The sequence below is a fragment of the Tamandua tetradactyla genome, chromosome 2 (assembly GCF_023851605.1).
Source record: "Tamandua tetradactyla isolate mTamTet1 chromosome 2, mTamTet1.pri, whole genome shotgun sequence".
Taxonomy (NCBI): domain Eukaryota; kingdom Metazoa; phylum Chordata; class Mammalia; order Pilosa; family Myrmecophagidae; genus Tamandua; species Tamandua tetradactyla.
The window spans coordinates 211,256,721-211,284,467 of record NC_135328.1 but is presented as its reverse complement, the minus strand read 5'-3'; the positions used below and the strand labels follow the sequence as shown (position 1 = coordinate 211,284,467).

The 27,747-nt window shown below is 45.9% G+C and overlaps 1 protein-coding gene across 4 annotated transcripts in view; it reads left to right on the top strand.

Moving 5' to 3' along the window:
• KAZN (kazrin, periplakin interacting protein) overlaps positions 1-27,747 on the top strand; it is a 1,164,933-nt gene that overhangs the window by 660,375 nt on the left and 476,811 nt on the right. For all 4 annotated transcript variants that reach the window (XM_077151225.1, XM_077151228.1, XM_077151227.1 and 1 more), the window contains one exon: positions 23,995-24,232. In XM_077151225.1, coding sequence (XP_077007340.1) covers positions 23,995-24,232 — 238 coding nt within the window. The remainder of the gene's footprint in view (positions 1-23,994; positions 24,233-27,747) is intronic.

The following is a 27,747-nucleotide window of genomic DNA, read 5'->3' as shown; positions in this document are numbered from 1 at the left end:
CAGGTGAATCGTTCTCCAGGTCTAGGTAAGACTTTGAAAAAGAACAGACTGTTTAGTGCACTATGGAGGAGGAGATAGCCAGCTAAGTGGTTCAAGCAGAGCGAGTGGCAAATGGAAAGGTGCAGGTATGTGATCTCATGGCACATCTGAGGGGCCATATGGGCAGGGGATGGGTCCCATTGGACTCTTTTTTTTTCATATTTCAGGTGCAGCTTCATTCAGTGTTCCAACCTAGTTACATTACACTTAGATATTATTGTGCTGTCCATTTTTGAGTTTTTGTATCTAGTCCTGTTGCACAGTCTGTATCCCTTCAGCTCCAATTACCCATTATCTTACCCTGTTTCTAACTCCTGCTGGTCTCTGTTACCAATGATATATTCCAAGCTGATTCTCGAATGTCGGTTCACATTAGTGGGACCATACAGTATTTGTCCTTTAGTTTTGGGCTAGACTCACTCAGCATAATGTTCTCTAGGTCCATCCATGTTATTACATGCTTCATAAGATTAGTCTGTCTTAAAGCTGCATAATATTCCATCGTAGGTATACGCCACAGTTTGTTTAGCCACTCTTCTGTTGATGGACATTTTGGCTGTTTCCATCTCTTTGCAATTGTAGATAATGCTGCTATAAACACTGGTGTGCAAATGTCCGTCTGTGTCTTTGCCCTTAAGTCCTTCGAGTAGATACCTAGCAGTGGTATTGCTGGGTCGTAATCCATTCTGCCATTCTATGTCTTTTGATTGGGAAATTCAGTCCATTAACTTTTAGTATTATTACTGTTTGGATAATATTTTCCTCTACCATTTTGCCTTTTGTATTATATATATCATATCTGATTTTCCTTCTTTCTACACTTTACTCCATACCTCTCTCTTCTGTCTTTTCGTATCTGACTCTAGTGCTCCCTTTAGTATTTCTTGCAGAGCTGGTCTCTTGGTCACAAATTCTCTCAGTGACTTTTTGTCTATAAATGTTTTAATTTCTCCTTCATTTTTGAAGGACAATTTTGCTGGATATAGAAGTCTTGGTTGGCAGTTTTTCTCTTTTAGTAATTTAAATATATCATCCCACTGTCTTCTAGCTTCCATGGTTTCTGCTGAGAAATCTACACATAGTCTTATTGGGTTTCCCTTGTATGTGACAGATTGTTTTTCTCTTGCTGCTTTCAAGATCCTCTCTTTCTCTTTGACCTCTGACATTCTAACTAGTAAATGTCTTGGAGAACGCCTATTTGGGTCTATTTTCTTTGGGGTGCGCTGCACTTCTTGGATCTGTATATTTAGGTCTTTCATAAGAGTTGGGAAATTTTCAGTGATAATTTCTTCCATTAGGTTTTCTCCTCCTTTTCCCTTCTCTTCTCCTTCTGGGACACCCACAACACGTATATTTGTGCGCTTCATATTGTCATTCAGTTCCCTGATTCCCTGCTCAAGTTTTTCCATTCTTTTCCCTATAGTTTCTGTTTCTTTTTGGAATTCAGATGTTCCATCCTCCAGTTCACTAATTGTAGCTTCTGTCTCTTTAGATCTACCATTGTAGGTATCCATTGTTTTTTCCATTTTTTCTTCTTTGTCCTTCACTCCCATAAGTTCTGTGATTTGTTTTTTCAGATTTTCTATTTCTTCTTTTTGTTCAGCCCATGTCTTCTTCATGTCCTCCCTCAATTTATTGATTTGGTTTTTGAAGAGTTTTTCCATTTCTGTTCGTATATTCAGCATTAGTTGTCTCAGGTCCTGTATCTCATTTGAACTATTGGTTTGTTCCTTTGACTGGGCCATATCTTCAATTTTCCGAGCATCATCCATTATTTTCTGCTGGTGTCTGGGCATTTGATCAGATTTCCCTGGGTGTGAGACCCAGCTGGTTGAAAGGTTTTTCTGTGGAATCTCTGGGCTCTGTTTTTCTTTTCATGCCCAGTAGGTGGCGCTTGTGGCGGTCGTCTGTCGGCCCGGGAAACCGCGCGTGGAGGCGGGGGTCGCTGGCTGCCGCGGCTTGGGGGAGTGCCGGTCCAAATTGCCCAGCTGGCCTTAGACGCCAAGCGTGACGGGAGGGCCCCGCTATCCAACGTTCCCAGTCAGACCGGGGAGCCATGTGCGTGGAGGGGACCCCAGTCGCCAGCCGCCCCGGCCGGGAAAACGTGCGCCCCTCGGGTATCTCACCGCAGCAGATTCTCCCTGCCCTTTCAGCCGTTCCAGAATGGGGTATGCTGTCTTTTTGGTCTCTGTCGTGACTCCGGGAGCTGTTTCGTATTGTTTCTATTTCTTTAGTTGCTTTTCTGGAGGAGGAACTAAGACCCGAGCGTCTTACTAAGCCGCCATCTTCTCCAGAAGTGCATCCCCATTGGACTCTTTATACCACCCTAACGATTTGGGGCTCAAGCTTAAAGCTACTTGGATCCATTTAAGGAGTAAAGCAGAAGAGAGACCTGATTAAAATAATGGTGTATGAAGGCCGCTCTGGCCACAGTGCGGGATTTCAGTTCTGGTGGTGGGCAAGACTGAAAGAGGGGGTCAGAGAGCCAGTGAGAAAACTGTTGCAGCAGTCTTGGTGACCAGTAACCCGTACCTGAACTAGGTAGTGGTCAAATAGAGGTGGGGACAGAGCCAGAAGGGAGCAGGTGGTAGACTCTTGAACTAATAATACATTTCTGAGGATTCTGGCCTATGCACAATGCTTTTTAAGCCATCGAATAATGCAAGTGCTACTATATACTTGTCTATTACGGGTCTCTCCTCTGGCCTGTAAGTTTGGGAGGGAGAATGTGAAGGGAGACGGTCTGTGTCTTTGTTCACCTTAATAGTTCTAGGATTTATGTTCTCTTGGAAGATAAATGAATAAAAAGCCACCCTCTTAGGTGACCGTGCTGTGGATGAGGACTCATTTTCCTTTACATGCATCATGCTTGTTAAACTTCGGCAATTAAGACTCCTTACCTGAGGCAGCAAGTTGGTAGTGGTAGGAAAGGAGTCCTGGAGTTGGAATTAGGAGATGAACATGAGTCCCTGCGCTTCTCAGATGATCAGTGTGAGCTTGAATAAGTCACTTAAACTCTCCAAGCCTTAGTTTCCTCATCTGAAAAATGAAGATGATATTAAGTATTGACCTCATGGATAGTTGTGGTGTCTGCGATTAATTCGTGGCAGGCATTTAGCAGAGTCTGGCACAAAATCAGCACTCAATAAATACTAGTTAAACTAGAAGTCTGAATGGGTGTCTGGATGGATATGTGCATGTGTGGATGCATGGATGCATTTGATGCATGGATGGATGGATGGATACATTCATGCATGTTTTGATGACAGATGCATAGACAAATGAAAGTAACATTCTAAAGAAGACATATCTGTATTAGTTAGGGTTCTCTAGAGAAACAGAATCAACAGGGAACACTCACAAATATAAAATTTATAAAAGTGTCTCATGTGACCAGGGGAACGCAGAGTCCAAAATCCGCAGGGCAAGCTGTGAAGCCGATGACTCCGATGGAGGGTCTGGATGAACTCCACAGGAGAGGCTCACCAGTTGAAGCAGAAGGAGAACCTGTCTGTTCTGAATTCTCCTTAAAAGGCTTCCAGTGATTAGATTAAGCATCACTCATTGTAGAAGACACTCCGCTTTGGCTGATTACAAATGGAATCAGCTGCGAATGCAGCTGACGTGATCATGATTTAATTCTATGAAATGTCCTCATTGCAACAGACAGGCCAGCACTTGCCCAATCAGACAAGCAGGTACCACCACTTGGCCAAGTTGACACATGAAGCTGACCATGACAATGTCTATCAGATCATTCTCTTCTTCAGGCTAACCCTGATCTCATCCCGTGGGGATCTATATAATAAATTGTTTGGTGCTAAAAATTAAAGAGCCACCTGGTCTTGGTTTTTGTGAACATCTTATGGCCTGCTGCCATTGAATGTTGAAGATTTATAAATTCTTATTTTAGGTTCTGTCTAGACACCTTTCTAAATAGGAGCTTTATGCTAATCTGCAGGTGCTGCTTATGAACAGGTTATTTCTAAATAGTACAAAAAAAAAAAAAAATCCAAGAGCAAATAATGCTTACTGCGTTCAAGGTCTCCAAAGGGAAAAGCCTTACAAATTTGTCCATTCCTCCCATACCACCTGGTTCTGCCTGTACCCTATCCAATTATTGGCAGGTTGGGTATTCGTAGTGGGTATAATGCATTAAATGTCCTTTGACTAATTAATTTAAGAACCTGTAAGTATGACCTCCCTTTGGTGGTTCCAAGATTCAGCTACTGGTGCTGCTGATTAAAATTTGAAGCAAATCTGGTTGAAAAGTAGCATGTAATGGATGGCAACACTTTTGCAACATTTCTTTTAAAGTTTGTCAAATTGTATCCTAGTGATATTGCTAACCCCCTTTAATCAGTAAGTATAAAATTCATCTGAGAGTATAAAATATATCTGACAATGGCATACATCAAATCCCAAACTGAACATTCAAAATAAACTGTATCGAGATTTTGTCACAATCATTGATTTCTGCTTTTCAAACTGGTTTCTGAGGCAGCCACATAAAAGTTAAATACAAGCTATCTATGGGCTCATTGGATTGTGGTAATTCATTAAACCAACGGTGGCTTTAATAAATCTGAGCATAAAGATAGCTTCCACAGACACCTTCAGCTTGGAAATGTGCCACTGATAAAAGAGGGTGGCAAAACTAATCTGGTTGGCATGGAGGGGAGGGGAGGAGTAGCTTCAGAGTGTTGCTGAAGCTGATTTCCAAGGGCAATGCTGCACCTCAGCAGCATGATCAGAACCCAGGAAGAGCTAGGAGGCCCCCCTCCGAGCGCCCCTCCCAGCCACTGCTGGTCACCTCATGGGAAGTCCAGGCAGTTGGTTCTTTAGACAAAACTGATTTTTTTTTCACGTGCACCCATTTATTGAGAGATCTTGTGTTCCACCGATTGATTGATTCCCCCATCATATTCACTTCCCAATGACAATGCGTGATACGTTCATGACAATTTAAAAAGCGTTTTCACATCCAGTGACCCCCTTCAATCCCATAGCAACCCTGGAAGAGGGTGAGGCAGGAACAATTATTATGTCTATTTTATGGATGAGAACATTCAAGTTTAGAAAGCAAAATGAGCGGACCTCAGTCTTGCAGATGGCAGAACTGGGGTTTGTAGCTTAACGTTGAAAAGCTCAAGCTCTGGGTTCAAATCCCACTTCTGTGGCATACTAGCACATCATTTAACCTTTCAAAATCTGTTTCCTCAACTGTAAAATGGGGAAAATGAAAATATTCATCTCATGTTTGTTGGCAGGATTAATGAGCTCTTGTAGATCAGATGCATAATAAGCACTTGTTACATGGTTGCTGTTATTCATATACATTATCAGTTTGTATCAAAAAATAATAATAATAATAAGGACAAGGTCTTGAAAGTAACTTGAAATTTCAAGTTCCACTTCAGGCCAGTAGAAGAAAAACACCCTTGCCGTCCATTAAACCTTTTCCAACCATGAAGTACCATCTTACTGGCATATGTTAAAAGAAGCCCATGATATTTCTGTCCCTTTCAGCTGCAACTCATTATATATTTAAATAGTGGTACGATGAGAAGATAAGAAAAGAATTTAAATACACTAACAGAGTTTTTAAGGACAACGATACACAAGAAGATAAAAAGCAATCAGCAAAATTTATATAAACCTTTGTGATCTCAAAGGTCATCTATTCTAGTTAGGGGTCTACTAATGGAAATAAGTCCCTTAAAATTCTGGGTGATTATTTAATTGAAAAGGAAAGAATTTCAATGAATTAAGTTACGGAAGCAGAGTAGATTTATGTCAACTCTACCAAAAACGCATGTTTCTTTGGGGGAAAAAAATGGATCCATTCATCTACAAGTTAAAATTTAGGATGGAGTAGTAAATTTGACCATTTATTACAATTTGGTTCAGCACGATAAAATATGTTGGTACTAATGTGCTTTATGAATTTTCTTTTTAAACCAGCATCCTATTACACCCAATATTCTATTTAGGAAAAGAAGATGATTTCATACCCATTAATTTAAACTTGACCTTTACAATGACCCTCAGATGTAAGCAGGGTATTATCATCCCCATTTTATAAGAGAGTATAATATAGACTTATTGAGGGCAGGGACCAAGGCATTTTGTCTCTTTTTTCCCCAGTGCCTGACTAATAAAAACGTAAGCCGAATGTGACAGCAGAACCTCCTACATGCTCTGCTCTTAAGACGTCAATCTTTTCTTAGAACACAGGCCGGAACAGAAATCTTGAGCTCCGGGCTCACCATCAGTCTCCTGAGGGTTCAAACCCCAGCTCCGTCCCTTACTGTGTGACCTTCAGAATTTATTTCTTGGGACTTTTGCTTATTAACGTGATTATAACACCTATCTCACGGAGTTGTTATCATAATTAAATTCGAGAGGATAAAGTGAGAGGGGAAACTTAAAGCATTAATACAATGCCTGACACATCTTAATGCTAAGAAAAAGTATAGTGATCCTTATCTCCTGAGTGTACCTAGAAATGCTAGGTTAAGCATACATTTGACCACTGCTGAAATACAAAAAGCATGCCTGAATCATCTGACTCAGTAGTAGAAGGAATGAACTGAATGGCTGGTATGCTACTGAGAGGGAAGAAGAAGCCAGGGGTGTTATGTGGCAGCCAGGCAGGAATTCTTGGGACTCCCGTGAAAAAGCCTCTCGAGTTTAATCTGATGCATTCGTATTAGTTAGTGGCAGGGAACCCAGCAAGAGGCTGCCTACTGCTTTTTAAGCTGTGTCATTTCACCTTGCCATTTCCCAGGACATACTATAGACCTTTTACCAAGTGTGTCTGGGTGGGGGGCGGGGGGGATATGCTCATTTAATTTCTAAGTGAGGAGTAATTAGTACCGATTGTGATTCATAGCTACAGGAATCCAAGATCTTTTTCAAGGCATACTATTTGGGATATGCAAATCCGTAGTTCATCTCTGGGACTTCTAGAGTAATTAAATTGTATTGAAGTCAGTTCGGTTTTTCCCACCACTGGTGAATTTCTCCTTAAAATCTATTAAGAAAGTAGCCATGCATAATGAAGAATTGTGTGGTTGATGGTGGGAGTGGGGGGTATGTGACCGATAGCTGTGTGTTGGACGAAGTTGTATGGTGGGCAGAGGATTAGGAGAAAGGAGGCTGGCATTTAATGAGAACCTACTGACCTAATGTGCACCAGGTTTTAAGCAAGGTGCTCTGTGTACTTCTGCTCATGTAATCCTCCAACTTCCTTATGAAACCCCTTTTCAAGGTCGCTGTGATCTCTGCAGTGCCAGATCATTGGTCATCCTCACCTCTCATCTAACTTGACCTCTCAGAAGATTAATGAATCCCACACCAGGCTTGTTTCCCTCCCACCGCTCTTACTGCTCCTTCTTAGTCTCTGCTGCTTGTTTCTCCTCATGCCCCTGACCTCTAAAGGTTGGAGGGCCCCAGGACCTGGTCTTTGTGTCTTTTCCTTTCCCATCAACATGGGGACCTCATCTAGTCTTGTGCTTCTGAATACCATCTAGATCCCGACTAACTCCCTAATTTATATTCCCAACTCAAACCCAACCTTTGAACTCTAAACTCATGTGTCCAACTGCCCATTGGACATCTCCACTTGGATGTCTAATATGCACCTCAAAATTAACACCCGCTCCATCCCTCAAACCTGCTCCTCCCACAGCCCGCCCCATTCAGTAAATGACTATTTCATTTTTCAAGTTGCTTAAATCCAAAGCCTTCAAGTCATCCTTGATGCCTCTTTCTCTCACACTTGCTGCATCTACTATGTCAGCAAATCCTGTGATTCCACCTTCAACATCTATCTAGAATCCAACCACTTCCCTCTATCCCAATATCTTCTTCTAAGACACCATTAGGAAGTCTTCTAAATACTTCCTGCCTCCTCCCTTATCCCCCTAGAGTGTCCTCCACACAGTAGCCAGGGGAGCATGTAAAAGCATAAATCATCTCATGTCACCCTTCTGCTTAAATCAGTTCCATGGCTCTCGTCTCACTCAGAGTAAGAGCCAAAGTCCTTACAACCAGCCACAGGGACCTGCTCCAACCTCATTTCCCACCCTCCCCTCCCTTCACTCCCACTCACACCCCCTTCGCTTCTACTCACCATCCTCCTTACACTCCAGCTATGATAGCTGCTGTGCTGTTTCCCAGATGAGCCAAGGACTGTCTGGGCTTTTGCATGGGAACATTGCTTCTGGTGACATCCATGCAGTTCCATCTCTTACATGATGTGGGTCTCAGCTCAAGTGTCACCTTAAAAAATATGCCCCCTCTGACCACCCAATACAAATAGAATCCCAAATCCACCCCTTGTCCTGCTTTATTTCCCCCTGTAGCACTTGTTCCTCACTAATACACACACACACACACACACACACACACACACACACTTATCTATCTCTTCCCACCCAGACTAGAATGTAAAGTGAGAAAACTGAAGTTCAGAGGGCCCAAGTGACTTGCCCAGTACTGCATGGTGCTATGATGACATTCCAGGGCAAGAGGCAGGGGTGGAACACATCCCAGGTCTGCCTCACTCCAAGTCTTGCCTTCCTTCCGTCTTCCCAGGCAGAGCTGAGGATTTGCCATTTTGAAGCAGTAAAAATGTATTGATCTGAAGCAAAACCAATCTTGTGTGGGTCCCTTCCCGAATCTCCACCCTCAGTCCCTTCTACAAAATGAGAGCATTGAACATGGGACTTTAGGGACTGACTCTTCCAGCTCAAACACTTTGAAAGTTTTTCATTCCATATTATGCAAATGCCAGTGGCACTTTGGGCAGTGGGCCCAGTTTGCAAAGAAGGTTCTCAAACAATTAGATGGGACTGTCCTTTATAAGAACCTGTGCCCAGATCTGGGACACATGAGAAAGCAGTAGAGAAGTGTAACCTACAAAGGGTCCATAACCTCCTGCTCAAGTGGTTCCAGTACCCCCAGCAATTCTGCTCAGCAGTTCACCTAGCCTCAGTTCCAAGAAATGGCATGGGGGTGGGGGGTGAGGGCAAATGTCCCCAGCCTGGGATTTGAAAAGAGATTTGGGACTCTTTTGAGCTGGTCTCCAAACTTTCATCCTAAGAATTTTCTTGATGGGAAGAAAAAAATGACAATCTTGTTTTTAATGGATCCTTATTATGTAGAGTTAAAAGATAAATGAATGATGAAGCTTCATTCGGAAGCATGCTCTGAAAGGGGCACAAATTCGAGCTCTTTCCCTTAGGGATGTTTACTTACCTGTCTCAGTCCCATGACCATGAACACCAGAGGGCAGAGACTGGATCTCTTCCAACCCTGTATCCCAAGCACTGAATGCAACATCTGGCATAAAGCAGAGGAGCAAGCGTTGGAGAGGACTTAGTCACTACTTGCCCAACAAGGTCTTAGGCACTTTATGCTTCTCAACTTACTCATCTTCTCAACAGCCCTATCAGATAGAAACTGTTATTATTGCCATTTTGCAGATGAGGAAACCAAAGCCTGGAGAAGACACGTGCCTCACCCAAAGTCACACACCTGCGCAAGGTAGAACAGGGTCTTGACCCCAGGCAGTCTCGTGCCAAAGGCAAGTCTGCACTCTTAAGCTAGTAAATGACCTGCCTCTTATAAGTGAGCCCTTAGTGCACAGTGGTGAATGAATGAGTGAATAGGTGAGTGATGACAGTAATGTTTAAGGCTAGCAGCATCCATGAGGATTCCCTGTGTGCCAAGGACCATAATACCTCAGATTAAGCTCCTTGCATACAAGAGGTTTATTGGGGAGTGTTCTAGGGAGATCCATCTGGAAGGGAAAGAGAAAGTCAGGATTTTGAACAGAGGGAAAAGCTGACTTGCTATTGTGGTCGTACCTGATGCCTAGAGGGAGCCCTGGAGCTGGGATGGTCCTTCAGAGTGGTCCTTCAGAGTGGTCCCAAATGGGCTGGGGTTTTGTATCCGAGTTGCTAGTCAAGGGGTGGCCTCTGGGTGGGAGCATAACCTTGGATGAGGTAGGCCCCTGCAGCCGGGGGCAATTGCCAGTGAGGGGGGCAGCTGTGAGTCTTCAGAAGCTGATATTCTTAGCACTTGGCAGGTAGGTGCATGGAGGAGATCTGAAGAGATCTGGGGGTGGAGCTGAGGTGTTACGGTATCCACTACACAGGCTAAAGACTTTTACATAAGCTAAATTAATCCTCATCACCATCTAATAAAGAGGTATGCAATAGTTATCCCCATTTTATATAATAGAGCAAATTTGAAACTTGGAGAAGTCAAGCAATTTACCTAAAGCTAATCACCTAAGGCACAGCAAGGCTGGGATTGAAGTTCAGCATGTCAGACTGAGAAGCCTGAATGAGTGGCCCGTGTTGCCATCTCTAAGGCACCATCCAGCCCCTGCCCAGACCTGACATCTCATGGTGGGGACATTTGTCCCTGGGTCCACCCAGTGTCCCTTCTCCCCTTCTTCTGCTAAATCATTCCCACTCACTTGGGTCCCTGCTTCTCCCCACTGCTTGGGCTTCTGGCGGAGCCACCAGCCTGATTCCCCGGGGCCTCCGGGATGAGCACATATCCCAAGCCTGGTCAGTCAAAGAACTCCATGCCCTGGCCATAGCAACCCTCCAGGAGTAGACCAACTCTCTCCTGGATACAATAGGAGACACACTCACTCTTTCTTCTCCCTGAGGTAGCTGAAGTAGGATGACAGGAACTCAGAGTTTCCTACCACCCTGTTCCCCCAGGCCCCTTTGGAAGGGGGAACTGGAGAAAAGCCAGTTGCATAACAGAGAATGATCAATTAGGCTAACCACATAAATAAGAAAGAGAGAGATGACATTTCTTGAGCTTCTGGAGTTCCTCAGGTCAGATTTACCTCTAGATTCTCAGTACAGTGAGCCAATGAATTCCCCTTTGCAACTAAACTAGTGTAGATGGGGTTTCTTTTACTTGCAGGCAGGATGACACCCTGGTGTCAAGGTGCCAGTCTCAATAATGTATAAGTCAGTTTTGGCTGCATGACAAACAGCCTCAGAATCTCAGAGGCTCACAAAAGTATTCATTTTTCTCATTCTTGGATCTGAATGTTGCTGAGGGTTTGGCAAGATTTGGCCAGGTTTGGCTTCAGACAGTAGGGTAGGTCCAGTTCAGATTTGCTTCATGCATCTTCATACTGGGGTGGAGACTGATGAAGCAGTTACCTGGGGCATGTTATTCTCACAGGGAAGGATCACAGAAGCCAAGTCACACCTCACAGTGCATTTGAAGCCCCTGCTTGCTGTAAGTAGGCTAACACCCCACTGGCCAAAGCAAGTCACGTGGCCAAGCTGACTATCCCCGGGACAGGTAAATGCACTCTCTCTCCTCCAGGAAAAGGTGCATGGCAAAGGGCATGAAAGGTGACGTCACTAATGGGAGGGAGGGAGGACTCAGGAGCAACAAGCCGTTTCACCCCAAATAGGCAAGGGGGTGAGGAGAGGGAGCTGCGGAGCAACCCAGCCCGCTATGGCAGCGTCAGCTATGGTGTCATGTCACCCACATCCCCTAGGGAAGACTGGCTTCTGCTGATCATCCGTTAGAATTACAGCAGCGTCAGCCAAACCCCAGCACCTTCTCAGAACTGCACACACCATCGCAAGGCAGCGGCAACGTGTACAGAGAAACCAGATCCTTTCTGAGAGATCAAAATCAATTTTACGTAGACATAGCTGTTCCCTACCAGGGCATCAGAAGGAAGAGGGCAAGATGCTATAGGAAATGTTTGGTTTCTTTTTGTTTTAAGTTGTGGGAATAACCAAAGAAGATTTTTAAGGTTAGATTACTAATTTCAAGGAGAATCAGCTGCCCAGTTTGCTATCATTTCAAAAAATAAAAAGAAGGGTAGGATCAAAGGGACACTTCATAGCTGGGGTTTTCACCTCCTATTGAGTTTGGAAGCTTTGCACAAAGCACAACTAGAAATAGAGTTAGTTTGTTTTTCTGATGTGTCCCTCAGATGGATAAATCAAATACCACAATATAATTCAGTTCTACAAATATTTACGGAGCCTCTCCCAGGGCCATGTGTTCAGTTACAAAAACATAAACAAATAATAAGAATTGCCACTTCGTGTTTGGGTCACTTGGGCAAACCAATTTATCTCCCCGGATCTCAGTTTCTCCACCTGTAAAGCAAGGATGTTTGACCTGTGAACTCTGAGGTCCCTCTCAGCTCTAACATTCTCATGTCCACAGATATGTGGACATGTCTTGCTTGCTGATATTGAAGTTTCAGATGTGTGCATGAAGAAAATCAGACCTGCTGAATTAATGAAAACCATCGGACTGGACAGGGACACCCCACTTTCTTCCCAGGGGGAAGTTAAGGCTTATTGATGATCACATCCAAATTCATTGTTCCCCTTCCACTACATACTAAGCCCACAGACACACCCATTGTTCTAGTTTGCTAGCTGCCAGAATGCAATATACCAGAAACAGATGGCTTTTAAAAAGGGGAATTTAATAAGTTTCTAATTTACAGTTCTAAGGCTGAGAAAATGTCTCAATTAAAACAAGTCTATAGAAATGTCCAATCTAAGGCATCCAGGGAAAGATCCCTTGGTTCAAGAAGGCTGATGAAGTTCAGGGTTTCTCTCTCAAATGAGAAGGCACATGGTGAACACAGTCACAGTTTCTTCATCTGCTAGCTTTCTCTCCTGGCTTCCTGTTTCATGAAGCTCCCAGGGAGGCGTTTTCCTTCTTCATCTCCAAAGCACTGACTGATGGACTCTCTGCTTCATGATGCTGCAGCATTCTCTGCTCTCTCTGAATCTCCCATTCTTCAAAATGTTTCCTCTTTTATAGGACTCCAGTAACTTATCAAGACCCTCCCAAATGGGTGGAGACATGTTGTCATCTAATCCAGTTTAACAACCACTCTTGATTAAATCACATCTCCAGGGAGATGATCTGATTACAGTTTCAAACATACAGTATTGAATGGGGTTTATTCTGCCTTTATGAAATGGAATTTAGATTAAAACATGGCTTTTCTAGAGGGCATACATCCTTTCAAACCAGCACACCCATAAACAGTTCATTGTCCCAGGGCCATCCTCAGTTCAGATGTGTATTTAAATCCCATCTTTACTACACTTTCCATTTTCATTTCAAGCAGGGCGCATAAAGAGTTTGGATGTAAAGAGGTGACACAGAATAATGGTGAGGGGTAAGCTTCTGGTGTCCCATTGTTGTCTTGGTCCTAGAACTGCCTCTTGTTAGCTGGATGGCCCTGAGGGAATAACTTAACTTTTCTGAGCCTCAGTTTTATTATCTGTAAAATGGGAGCGATTATAGTAGCTCCTCTCTCATAGGGTCAAAGCCCCTTCCACTCTTTTAGGTAAAATGTAATCCTGAACCTACCAGCTCATTTACCTCCTCTTAAGTAGTCCAAAAAACTTCAAGGAAGCCAGGATTTGTACTGTCACTGAAATTTAATAAAAAATATAAAATAATTGCATTCTGTGTTCTTCACATTAAAGTCTACATAGATTTTTGGAAGTACATGTCACTTTGAATTAAAACAATGCTAATAAAGAGGTCTTTAAAATAGAGCCGAGTTCACCACGCACGCCCCCGAGTTCGGAAGGTGAAGACTCGAGTGGTGCATCTGATGGCGTCCCACACGCACGCTCTAGTCAGGCTTCCGTTCTCGGAGCCGGAAACCCGTGTGTACTACCGCGCCCATCTGCACAAAGGTGTCCTGTACAGTGGCCAAGGCCCTGCAATGGCCCATCTTGGGGAGATATTTACGGTTGGAAACCTCCTAACGGATGACAGGAAGAAGACCGAGATCAGTCTTCCTTTCCTTCCCAAAGCTGCCTCCAGGATGCGGGCTTCCCAAAGGCATCTCAGGTTGTTAAATGGCTTTTTCTGCAGGATTCCCTGGTGGCCCCTCACTGGCCTCAAAAGGAGCACAGATCTCTCTTGTTTCCAGAAAACTTAATCTCTTTGATACAAGATGGTTGTTTTAGAATCTGGACAGACAGACTAATTTTCTTGTGATCCCAGCGGTTTGAGGGGCTGGGTGTGGAGCCAGTGTTGGATTGGGGGCCCGAGGCTGGCGCCACATGTCAGGACAGGCAGATGGGAAGGGCTGAGGTTCAGGGCTGGGGAACTTGGGTGCAGGATGCCAGAGGGCAAAGGGCGAGTCCCTTGGTATTTGCATTTCTGCTACCCCTCCTCCCTTGTAAAAGCAAATCTTCTATTTGCTTGTTTTCAGAAGGAAAAAAATATTGGTGCTCAGCTGTTCCTGGGCGAGGGTGTCAGCATACCAGTAGATGGCAGAGGGGTTGGCCCAAAGAGACGCAACTGACGGTGCTAAGAGCACCGGCCGCTGCCTTTTGAGCTCCATACCCACTTAATAATGGGGCCTTGTGGTTCCAAATATTAGACTGTAAATTGTTTTACACCTCCCCAGCACCAAGTAAGGCAGGTAAACAAATAAAGGGACAGTCAATTAAGATAAACATGGCAACTTCACAATTTACTGGCCAGAGACAAATTATCCCAATGAGCTACTGTTGGCTAAAATATAGCTCTCTCCTAATTATACATGCAGGCAGCCAGAGACTCTGAATATGGAGGCAGTCGGTTGCAGGTAGTTTTCTACGGCATGCTTGACTGAGCAGTCCGTACCATATGGCTAATAAATATTTTTCCCAGGGTACTTAGTGCTGGAAGGGCTTAGTATTGACTCAAAAGAGGCAAGATTCAAGACCCCTTCCCTGGACACTTACCCCAAATTATTGTCACTTTCCAGTTCTTTCAAAAGAGTACACACATTGCTGTGTCTGGGGACCCCTTTGGATAAGGGATATTAGGGGCTGATTTCCTCTGGCTGGTGCCGAATACAGCATCTCCTCTAAGGCATCGAGTGGGGTCTGCACTGCCCTTAAATGTGTGTTTGGGGGAGGAATACATATTTGCTGTTCCCGAAGGGGCCTTTCTCAGGGGGAACTGGCATCTGAGACACCCCTGAAGCAGAGAGAAATCAACTCAAATAGAAGCAGAAGCTTTCCAACAGCCTGGGTGGGGGGGAGGTGTGGAGGGGGTTAGAAGTGAAAGGAAAATTCTCCTACTGAAGTTTTATGCCACTTAACAAAATAAATGAATGAGAATGGGAAAAAAAATATGGAAAGAAAGAGGCCTTTGAAAAAAAACCCTGCTTATGAAACTGTTTCTTAGCAAATCTAAGGCACTTCTGTCAAAACAAACAAACAAACAAAAACACTCTTATTCCCCCCAAAGCTTAGAAAACAACTTTCGTAAGATGGATATCACAGCAATAGCACCACTATCAGTGAGAAAAGAATAAATTACTCATTTAGGATTGGTCTGTTAAGTATTTCAAGCCACTGGGGTACCATTTCATGAACCAAAAGAACTAATTTGCCAAATGGGTCTCTAGGGCCTGCAAGAACTAATGTGTCAGCCACAAAGGAGCAGCTCCTTACCCTGCTTTCCCATCAAATCTGTGCCTTTTGCAGAGAATGAAGGTGGGTGTGGGGTTGGAAGGGACGTGGGAGGTCCATTCGTGCATCCGCGTGCGCAGGGATGAGGCTGTGTTCACGTATTACAGGGGTAAGCAGGACAGAAAGAAAAGATGGGGACCTAGAATCAGACACATCTCATTTTCCATCTGTTCTGCTACTGTGTAGCTGGATGAGCACCAGCAAACCTACTGAGCCTGAGTTTCCTAATCAGCTGAAAGTGGGGCTGCAACGCCTACCTTCAAGGGTTGGGAGGATTCAGCCTGAGTCGGTGGAAACAAAAGGGCAGGCACAGTGGCAGGCCATGGTGGATGCCCAGATAAGAGGAGCTGCCATTACCACTACTGTCACCATCAGCATCAAGTTCAGCGCCATCTCCATCAGCTGTACCTGCCTCACTGACAACATCGGGTTCTAGATGCCAGGCACTCTGCCAAAGACTTCACGGGCATTGTCTCATTTAATTCCTCAGCAACTCTGTGAAGTGGGGAGTTGTATTATCCCATTCCTTAATGAGGAACTTAAGACTCAGAGAAGTTAAGTAACTCATCTAGCATCACAGAGCTAGTAAGTGGCAGGGATGGAACTTGAACCCATGCCTCGCTAATTCCAGAGGCTGAGCATTGAATCTACTCTTATCCCCAGGAGGGATAACGTCAATGATGGTGTTAATTACCACCATCCTGCCATAGGCTGTAGGGAGAAGGTGTCCCTAAGATGGGAAATTAGAGCTGATTTAGGGGATGTGAGACTGGGTGGAAGATTTGATCTTATTCTCTTTAGCCTTGTGGGAGGAACTCCCCAGAAACTGCCTTGGGATTTTAGGAAATAAAATGGTACCCATCAAATGGAAATAGCCAAGACATATAAGGCATGAGATCTGGCAAGATGTCTGGTTGGATGAGCTCGTTGGGGATGTGCTGGTTGGCAACTGTTATGAACCCCAGAAAAGCCATGTCCTTCTACTCCAATCTTGTGCGTGCAGACCTGTTGTGGATGGGACCTTTTGATGAAGTTGTTTTGATTGAGATGTGACCCCACCCCATTCAAGGTGGGTCTTAATCCTTTTTACTTGAATTCCTTAAGATGATAAAAGATGGAAAAACCCCACACAAAGCTCAGAGAGAAACTCTCCAGAGAAGTTTGGAAAGAGTTAAGCAAGGAAAAGCCCAAGAGAGCTAAGAGAGGACCCACAGAAGTAGAAAGAACCAGAAGCTGAAAACAATGAAATCTGGGAGCAAAGGATGAGCAAATGCCTGGCATGTGCCTTCCCACATGACAGAGGTGTCCCAGATGCTGCAACCCTTCTACAGTGTCAACTTCTTGATGCCTTAACTGGGACATTTTCATGGCCATAGAATTGTAACTTGTAAGTTAATAAGTCCCCACTGTAAAAGCCAACCTATTTCTGGTGTATTGCATTCCAGCAGCTTTAGCAAACTGAAATGGGGATATAGTGATAGTTCTCTGCAGGTGGGAATATTTGTCTTGGGTTTCGTGTTTTGCTTGGCTGTGGCTCTTTGTCCGCCATCACTCACTAAGGCTGCGACAGAGCCAAGAGCCCAGGCCACCACACACACTCTCTTGTAAGCCCCACCCCACCCCAAAGAAGCAACACATTAAGAAAACAAGGAAACTCAAGGAGGGGGAAATTCCACTTCTATTAAGAAATAGATACTTAGAGTATATATGCTTATGTGTTTACGTCTAGAGTTAGTATGTTTATTTTATATTAATATGTTTCATATGTAGGAGAATGTGAATTTTAAGTGATTATTAAAGGACTCCTTGCAAGGGAAAATACGCAAAAAGGGACTGGGTTGGTTAAATACATGCACAGAAGAGATGACCCTGATCAACTTCCCAAACTTCACATAAGAGAGTGCTGAGGAAGGTAAGGAGAGGGCGACCTCTCTTCACTAATGGCTCTGCATCCACACTAACAGCTATATATATATATATATATATATATATATATATATATATATATATATGCGTATGCGTATATGCCACCTCTGTACATACTTCCCATTTGATAGCTGCCAGCTGTTTCCCTAAACCCTGTCATTCTCTCCTATGATTTTTCTTCCTCATTTCTGCTTTTCTCCATTCCTCCATTTCATAGCTGCAGCTATAAGAGTGACTGATGAGCGCATGGGGCAAAGGGAACGTTGCTGGGAAGAGAAGATAGCTGTCGGGGTTCCACTGTCTGGAGCTCTAGGCCCTCCTGGCATTCCCACCCAGAGCCTGGAGACCTGGTCACCCCAATCTGGGAGATGCTTTGCCCTTTTCCCCAGAGCACATGCTAAAACCCACTCAGCCAAAGTAAACCATGTAAACGTACAAGAGATACATCTCCTAGATTGGCCTGCATTCACATGTGTGATTTGAATAAACAGAGCATCCATCTGCAGAGAGGGAGGGTGATTCCCCAGGGACTCTCGGGTGGAGAGGGGTGGGGGTGGGTGGGGGCAGACAGCATCCAGAAGAGAAAGAGCATGGAACCCCTGCAGCCGTTTCTGAGGCTCAGAAGGCTCCTTGCATTTAAGTATTTTGCATGTGTGCATGGTGCTTTATGAACACTGCCCTGGGTGCTAGAGCAGGGCCTCTCGAACCTCCACCATGCATCAGATACTCCTGGGCACCACTCCCAAACCAGCCTAAAGCTCGGAGGATGCCTTAACCGAGCCTGGTAACACGCAGTATTGGTAGGACGTGACCGTTAGAGTCGAAATGCAGGAGGCTGGCGTGTGTCCAGGTATTCCTCCTGGGCTCCTGCAGCAGCTCATGGGCAGACCCCAAGGAGTAGCAGGGGTTTCTTGGCCCAGGTGCTGACACCTGGGCCAAGAAGTCCATCACCCACAAGCTTCCCTTTCGGGTCTCCCCTTTACCACACTGTCCTGTGTAAGAATTCCTGGAAGCTGTTGATTTATTGCCAAACCTCGCAGAGAAAAGCATATGAATGCCGCCTCCAGTTTCTGTGCCAGACAGAAACCATGTTCCTGATTGAGTCAGAGAGGAAACTGGACTGCATGTGGGGATATCTGAGTCCTATCTTCCAGCTCATCCTCTCATTCAGCCAGCAAACATGTGTTGAGCCTGGGGACTTAATGGTGGCCACGCAGGCCCGAGCCTACCCTCTTGGAGCATTCAGTTTAGTTTTGTGACCTTAGGGCAAAACCCTTCCTTAGCTTCTAGTGCCCTAATCTGCCAAATGCAGATTCTAGGTACCTCCTCTCCCCAGTGGAGTAGTTGCAAGGATAAACTAAGAAGAGAGTTGTGCAAGTGATTTTGGAAAGTAAAATATGACAATTCCTAGGGAAGAGAAGCAAATATCTCAGGGGAGATGAACTGGGGATGGGAGGGTGTGAATCTGCTCAGGCAACAACGACCTCCTTTGAGAGGCTTGAAGCACCTGCCTTGTCCCTGGCCTTGATTTAGGCAGTGGAAGCACAAAAGTGAACCAAACATAAACCCTTCCTTCCAAAGGCTCACAGTCCAGCTGGGTGGGTGCATTAGGTGTGTGTGTGGGGGGGGGTGGGGTGGGGGGGTACAGTCTTAGCCAAGGCAATAGAAGTATTCAAAATGAACTCAAGAAAAGGGCATTTATTCTTGGGAATTCCAAGGGATCCAAGAAAAAGTGAAATAAGCAGGACTTCCATGGGGATCTCAGTATCAGAAGACCTTCGCCTTAGCAAACCAGCCTCACGATGCCTTGCCTTTCCAGTCCTTTAGCCTATATTTCAGACTAGCACATAAATAAACAAAATAATGATCTTTGGTGATATATGCTATGAAAAAGGGGCATATTGTACGGTGGCAGAGAATAATGGGCACTGGTTTAAAGGGAAGGTCTCTCCAAGGAGATGACACACTTAAATCTAAGGGATGAAATGGGATCAGCTGTGGACAGAGCAGACACAAGCAAGAGAAAATGCAAAGACCCTGTGGTCAGAAGAAGTGAGTGATCAGGGTGTAGTGAACATAAAATGAAGTCAGAGGCGGATTTCGCAAGGCTGGGAGTTTGTTCTTCTACATCGAGGTTCTGTCACAAACCTGACAGTCCCAATATTTGTCAGTAGGAAGATGAGCCATTTTCTAAGGACCCCAGTTTGAATCCTTCCCAGCTCTCCACTCACTTGGCTGCCTGAGCCCTACCTGCCTCTGGGTCTGCATTTCTCCATCCGTACCCATGAAGGGCTTGGAGCAAATGACCCTGAAGCTGCCTTCTGGGATTAACCAGCATCATATAGCCATAGACGGGATAAGTCATATACCCTGGGTTTCCTGGGACCACTCCAGTTCATGCCAGTTGTCCAGGCCTACTTATTCATAGCACTCAAAAGTGTCCCGGTTTGGATATTAAGTTTTAAGGTCACTCTATTTATGGGAGAAGGAAGGTGCATTTCGGAGTGCTATCAGCAATGGGTTAGGCTGTTTGCCCTTGTTTTTTGTTATGAATTTGCTTTCTCTGAGCAGGAGGCAGGATGGTTTTGCAGGCTTTCCGAAAAGCCCAGGCAAACTTTGATGGCCATCAAATGCGCACGGCACAGTTTTCCCATTCTGCTCAGAAACATCAGAGACAGCAAATTCTGTCCTTTGGTTGAGGTTGGCTGTTCGGGAGGATGGCAACCAATGACTCTGGGAAACTGGCTGCAGCTCCTTCTGAACCCTGATTCTTAGTATCAGCCCATTGGAATGTGGGGCTACTTTAGGAACACATAGAAGGGAGTGTGCCAAAACAAAACCCATAGGACTGTCAAATTCTCATAGCTGTGGATACCCAAAGAGAGAGCTTCAGATAACAGACAGCTCTGGAACTCCTCAACAGTTTATATGTTACCCACCCCCACCCCCAAGAAATGGTTCATAAATGCATAGCGGCCCTCCAAATGGACACGCAGATAAGCTGGTAATAGGGTATTAGGCAAGCAGGAAAGGACACAATTCCACGACTTTTTGTTAGTTGATATCACCTAGGAAGGTGGCATGGTGGAGGTTGGGGGAAGAAAGGTAGACTAGTAACCAAGAAAAGTAGACTAGTAGCCTTTTTGGTTTAAATCAAGTTGATCCCTAGGAGGATAATTGATCTCAGACTTTGTAAGATCTGGTCCTTCTGTGTGCATGTGAGCATAAGGAGGCACAGCTGGAAAAAGTTCCCCTTTTCATGTTAGGGGAAAAAAAAACCTCTCAGAAAACAAAATTCTTTAAAGCCCTAGAAAGCACCCCACGAGTTATTAAAGTTTCTTGAAACCTCCATGGGTGTGTCACAGTTGGGGGAAGAGAAGGCAAAAAGAGAGATGAGAAGGGGCCCCAGGAATGTGTCTTTGCTTTCTTTTCTCCTTGCTAGATTTGTTTGTTTGTCTTGTTTTATTTCTATGATTCTGGTATGCGGGAACCATCTCACACTTGGTCAGTTTGCTTAACACACAAACACGCTTATGGCCATTCATTTATTGAGTGCCTACTATGGGCCGCGTGGCAAGGATGCACAGACAACACACAAAGCCGTGCCAGCTACCCTCTTACTCTCTCCCAGATGGTCATGGTGAAGTGGGGGAGAGAGACAGGAAAACATAAATCACCGGGCCTGCTGGTGATTGCTGTAGCAAAGGTGCAAGGACACACTCACACATGCACGTGCACACACACTCCCATACAGACACACATACACAGACACACACACACGCACTACACACACTGCTCTCCAAATAGACCTGCTCTTAATTGTTTTCTCTGGAGGTTTATTACCAAGACACCTTCCCACCCTTCTCCCATACAGGCACATCTTTTTTTTTTGTATTCACATATATGCTGACTTTTTTCCTGAAGTTAAATTCACATAAAGTTAACTATTTAAACTTGAGCAATTCAGTGGCATTTAGTAAATTCACAATGTTGTGCAACCACCACCTCGATCTAGTTCCATAATATTCTCATCACCCCAAAAGAAAACCTTATACCCGTTAAGCAGTTGTTCCCTCTTCCCGTTCTCCCTTCCCCCCAGCCCTTGGCAACCACCAATCTGGTTTCTCATTCTATGGATTTGTCTATTCTGGATATTTTGTAAGTGGAATCATACAATATTTGTCTTTTTGTGTCTGGCTTATTTCACTTGGCATAATATTTTCAATTTCTTCACGTAGCAGTTTCAGAACTTCATTCTTTCGTTTGAATCAAGTGGCTAAATAATATGCCACTATATGGACAAACCACCTTTGGTCCATCCATTCATTCATTCATGGATATTTGGGTTGTTTCCACCTTATGGCTATTGTTAAGACTGCTGCTGTGGACGTCTGTATACAAATATATGTTTGAGTCCCTGTTTTCAATTCTTTTTGGCATATTCTTAGGAGTGTAATTTCTGGGTCATTTGGTAACTGTATGTTTACTTTTTGATGAACCTCCCAAACTATTTGTGACTGACACTCCCCTTTTGAGTACTCAAAGTTCTGTAGTTTTGAGGCTCCTTCCTAACCTCCCTGGTGTCTTTAAGTGAAAGACTTCAGATGTCTGAATCCTAGTTTTCAAATACACATGGGTTTGCCCTGTTCCCCAGAGCTGGCTGGAGCTGATGAGGCCAAGGTCAGAGGGTTCAGTCCCCACACCGACCAGTTAACTGTGCGGAGTGGACAGAGTGAAAAATTGTGTCTGCTGCCATATGCTCCACCATCTAATGCTGTCCTGCCCTCTTGCAAAAGCTTGCTAGTGGCCATAGGGGGACGGAGCAAGACCGTGCTTTTATGGTTCCACATAAAAGAAGAAAAACATGTCCAGCATCCAAGGCCTCCTGAAAGCACAATAGAAACTAACTTGGGATGACATTATTGCTTACTTCCAATCCTGGTCTCACCTGACTTCTGTAGATCCTTCGGCAAATTGTCAACCCCCACCCCCACCCTAGCCTCAGTTTCCTCATTTCTATTATGGGAATAATAACCCTCACTCCAAAGAGATAATAACGCCTAAGAGCGCGCTCTGCACACAGTAGGCTTCTGAAGGGCGGACCGCCCATGAGCATGCCAGGTTCTGGGAACTGGCCTCAGCAGAGGGCTGTCAGTGGCTCTCACCGGGTCAAGCTGCAGAGATGGTGCCCTGTTGTCCACCCGGTTACAGTGGCTGTTCTAAATTGTCCGATTTGCATGGAATGAAGCTCACTATGGTAACCAGTTCTTGTGGCTGGAATCCAAGGCCCCAGTGAAAAATGCAAAGCCTGTGCAATGGAAGGCACAGGAGCCTGGGGGGTTTTATCAACTTTAATGTTAACTCTGTGAAGTGGAAGTGGGTAAACTGAGGCAGCGCAGCAGGGCCTGAGCACTGTTCTTCACAGTAAGAGGAGGAAGGGAGACCCTCACCCCTCTGGGGCCCTGAAATTTGGCCTTATCAGCTAAGATGTTTGGGATCTGGCAAATGCCATCCCTTCGCCCTCAGGTGCACACACTAGGGGCTCAGGACTGTGGGGAGACTGGGGGACAAGTGGCCCACCTCGGGAGAGTGGAACTCCTCACTTCCTCCTTCAGGGGGAGGACAGCGCAGGCCAGGGTTGGGGGTGGTGGTGGTACGGGTTAGAGTGTGAGAAACTCTGGGGCACCAGCTCAGTTCCCCGCTGGGCATTTTGTACCTGCATTTTAAGGAAACGGGAAAGCCAGAACTCCACTCCGGAGCTCGCGCATGCCGCCCTCCCTGCCCCCTCCCACCGCGAGCTCCATCCCCGCTCGCCTCTCAGGCCCCTTTTCCGAGCACCTCTCTTCCTCAAGCACCCACCTCCTCCCCAACCTTAGCTTGGCGCAAGGTCCTAGTTCTCCAGGGCGGGGGCCGCCCCACCGTTCCAGGGAGGGGACTAAGGGCTGGCCTTGAGCCAGACGCCCCCCCACCCCTCGTCTGGGGCGCCACCTTGGCCCACTCCTCGGCTCCGCCTGCGGTCCCCGCCTCCCGGGGGGTGTGTCCCCGAAGTGAGGGGCGCGGGAGGCCGAGGGCGGCCTCCAGCCCGCGGTCCGGGCTCCCTCCGGAGCGGGCGATGAATGGTAGGCTCCATTTAAAGAGTGCCGGGCCTCGAGCCGCGGCGCGCGCGGTCATTCTCCGAGCCGCTCTCCCAACCCGGGGCTCGGAGATCGCTGCTCCTGCTCCTCCTGCTCCTCCTGCTCCTCCTGCTCCTCCTCCTCCTCCTCCTCCTCCTCCTCCTCTTCCTCCTCCTCCACCACCGCCACTTTCCCCGCCCCCCGCCCCCCCCCCCCCCGGCCGCCTCGCTACCGCCGCGGCTCTGGCTGGAGGCGCCGCTGTCATTCCTGCGCCGGAGGAGCCGGCGCTGCCGGTGCCTGGGGGTGCGGGGCCGTGGGGGACCCAACAGGTAGAGCCGAGGGGGCCGGGCCGCTCGCCCCCCGCGCACCATGCAGCTCTTTGTCACCTCTCTCGCCCCCAGGCCAAAATCCTGAGCATGATGGAAGACAATAAGCAGCTTGCGCTCCGCATCGATGGGGCGGTCCAGTCGGCCAGCCAGGAGGTGACCAACCTGCGAGCCGAACTCACGGCCACCAACCGGAGACTGGCGGAACTGAGCGGCGGCGGCGGCGGTCCCGGCCCGGGCGCCTCAGCCAGCGCGGCGGCGGCTGCGGACTCGGCGGCGGCGAACATGGAGAACCACCCGCACGGCGCGCAAGGTAGGGATCGTCCCCGCGCCCAGGGCGGAGGAGAGGCGGGAGAGCAGCTCCCGGCGTGGCTGTGGCCCGGGACTCGGTGCTCCCCCCCGCACCCCACCCCCACGCTCAGGGCAAATCGCCGGGCTTTGTGGCTTGTAACCCTTTCCTCCTGGCGCTGGCCACCGCTGCTCCCTTGCTGGGAGCTGCAGGCTGCTGTCACCGACCAAAACCCGAGCGGAGTGTGCACCGGTTCCCGTGAACACTCCCGCCCGGGCCGGGGTGAGCCAGGCGCAGCCCGCGGGCCCCTACTCGGCACTGGAAAGTGTCCTTTAGATGGCACCCAGCCCCCGGCCCAGTGGGCAAACTTTTCATGCCCAGACCTTTGACCCTCACCCCGACCCCGGCAGGGGTGTGTGTCTCAGCTCCCCCCACCCAGTTCCGAAGGCGCCTTCTTGATCACCTCCCTTTGGAACGCTGTTGCCCCCACCCCACCCCCCAGAGCTCCTGGTTCTGCTGCCCTGTTTGGGGGAGAGGATTGGGTTGGTTTGTACTTTTCTCTACGGATGCCAAATCCCTTGTCTCCATTGCATCTGGACTTTATTTCCCTCCTCCCCCCCATTTGAGATCGCACATGCAGCGGAATATGTCGATGCAACAGTAGATGCTCTGCTCAGCAAGGAGTTTAAATTTCTAGCAAATATAAACGCTGAGCGCACTTTCCAGGGGGGATCGTAGGCCTCAAGGGTTGAGCTGTGGGCTCCTGTTTGAAAGAATCTTCCGTGGTGGTTGGAGGGAGCCCCTGCTTGAAGAGACTCTTTGCAGTTTAGAGAGGGAGGGAAAAATGATATGTCGGTGTTGACACTGAGAGTGATGAAGCCACTGCAAGGGTTCAAGGTGGAGGGGCATCCTTGAAATGTGCTGTTTGGTTTCTGTGAATTGAAAAGTAAAAGGGTAAGCAGGCTTTTCGGGATTTTTTTCCTAATTGCCCTTTAAGAATTAGTATCACTGATTATTATCATCTGAATCGTAAACTAAACTGAAATCCAGAACAAGAGGGAAAAGAATTTCCAGTCTATGGGGCCACTTTGTGTGTGTGTGTGTGTGTGCGTGCGTGTTTCACTTGAAGAATGAGGTACCAATTAATTGCTCAGTGACTCAAAATGATTTTCTAGTTTTGTTGTTATCTCAAGAGCGTCTCCCAAGTGTTAGGAGAGAGTCAATTTTCATGTTAATATGTTCTCTCCTTCAGTTTCAGTTTCCTCCTGGAGGTGTGCTTGTTTCATATAAGATGCTAAACCTGAACATTAGCAGTTTTATGTTGAGTTCCAAATCGGGTATCAACTTGGAGCTCAAGGAGTCCATTAAAACTCTTGGGAATCAGCAGAGTAATTTGGTAACAAGGTAGCCATGGCATGATGGTGAGAAAGTGTTGGGATCCTGGTGTTGGTTGCACAGTTTGCAAGATTGGCATCTGGTTATTCTTGTCATTTATCCCTTGCTATGTCATTGTTGTATGAAAGATGTCTCTGCTGGAAACTGGGAAAGGGAAAGGATGTCTGCAAGGTAATACTTTACTTTTTATAGGCAGCGACTCTTTTAACCTTAAAGATATTGCTAAGAATTGCCATTTTGCTAAGAATCAAAAACCATGGTAAGGGAGACCATAAAGTGCTGGAGCATTTCCCACCAGCTTTCCCTCCCCTGTGCCAAAGAAAAGTGAAGTGCCTTTTCTCTAGGTTCTGGGTCTAGTCCTTGGAAAGCTGAAGAAGTCAATGCAGCAATGATATCCCACTGGACTTGGAAAACTGAGGTCCTGGATGATAGTTCAGTCATTGTGGTGGAACAACAGGGGGCTGTTTCCTTTGTCTTTTTTCCTACTAAAATGTACAAGGCTGTGGAAACATAAATGACTTTGGGATCTCCTGATATTCCTAAAAAAATGCACCCAGCCAGCAGTCCCCTCATGCCCTGAGATCCATGCCTGCCCATGTCAGTGGTTCTCTGTTGGGGGAAGGATGAAGGATGCACTTGATTTCTCCTCTCTGTACTGTTGGAATTTTTCAAACCTTTTACTGGGGGGCATTTAGTGATTTTATAATCAGAAGAAAAAAATGTTAAATGTTTTTAACTCTACTTAATGTTGGACACACATCTCTCTAAGTTGAGGTGAATTTAAACTGACGGGGACGGTTGAAAAGAAAATAAGCCCTCCATGCTCTGTGCATGAAACCAGTGGGTCAACATCACTTAATTTTAGCAACAGGACTTCAAGTCAGTACTTTTACATTATTTAACCTCAGTGAGTTTTGTTTGTTGGATTTTTTTTTTTACTCATGACCTTTGGTAGCATTTCTGCTAGAATAGAAACCCTCTGCAGAGGTGGTCTGGTAGTTTCTTCCCATATTACTTTAATTTTCTTAATGGAAAGGTGCTTCATTCTCTCAAGTTCATTTTAAAGAGTAGTTGATTGGTTTCTTCCTGCTTCTTCATAATATACCTCCAGGGAATCTCACCAAAGCTCAGCCCCTGTAGATCGCTGACTGTTCTTCCAAATTATTCTTCGATTTTAATTTTGACTATGTTGATACGATTCAATAAGCCCAGCCCTTCAGAGTATTCACTTTTCAAATCAAGGTTTTGAATGAAATAAGTATCTCTCAAAATGTAACCATGTAAGTCATCTTTTAACTGAAGGGCATTATGCACATATTAAGTGCATGTTAATGTACTTTTACCAATATTAGCACAGATGGTGGCTGGGAAGTCACCTTTCACTCCCCCAGCCCAGAGATCGCTAGATCTATTTTCAAAATTTTCTGTTTAAAAAGGGTCTTTTGAAAAAATGACTTAAGCCAGCTTGTCAATCCACGATTGGATGTTTTATTCCAACGATGATAATCTAGCTATAGATAGGTTTGTATCACCTTATGATTAGGAGAACTTGGGTTTTCCTGGAGGGTCAACGCAATGTGTCATTTAAACAAAATATTAACGTGGTTGATGCTCTCTGTGAGCTGGCATGGTTGCTATGTAACAGGGTCTAGAAAGTGAACCGCTGAAAAGCTGGGCTTTCGGCACTTTGCAGGATCTTCTTTCGGAATCTCTGTTGAAAGAACACTTGGCAGCCAGCCCATCTCCTCGCTCCCTGCTGCAAGTGAGTTGGATAATCCCTAATGAGGATGCTGGCTTTCAGCACGGAGGGCATCCGTGCAGGGTGGCACATTTCACAGCTCCCGAGGCTGCCTCTTAAGTTGGTGGGGTCAGCACCGCCTTTGACAGGTGGACAGAAGGAGGCCTGCAAAGAACTGAACCAAGCATTTGCTCCAATTCATCTTGTTGGTAGCCAGAGAACTGGTTTGTTTAAAGTAACATTTCTAAGCTGTTTTTCCTCGGCGTAACATCTCCGGGAAATGTGTTTCAAATGCTTGCTGTTCTTTGAGGAGAAAATATAGCAGTTTGTTTCGCTGAAAATGTTTTATCTGATGGATGACTAATATTGGATTCAATTGGTTGCTTTGCGATGTTGTAGAGTAAAA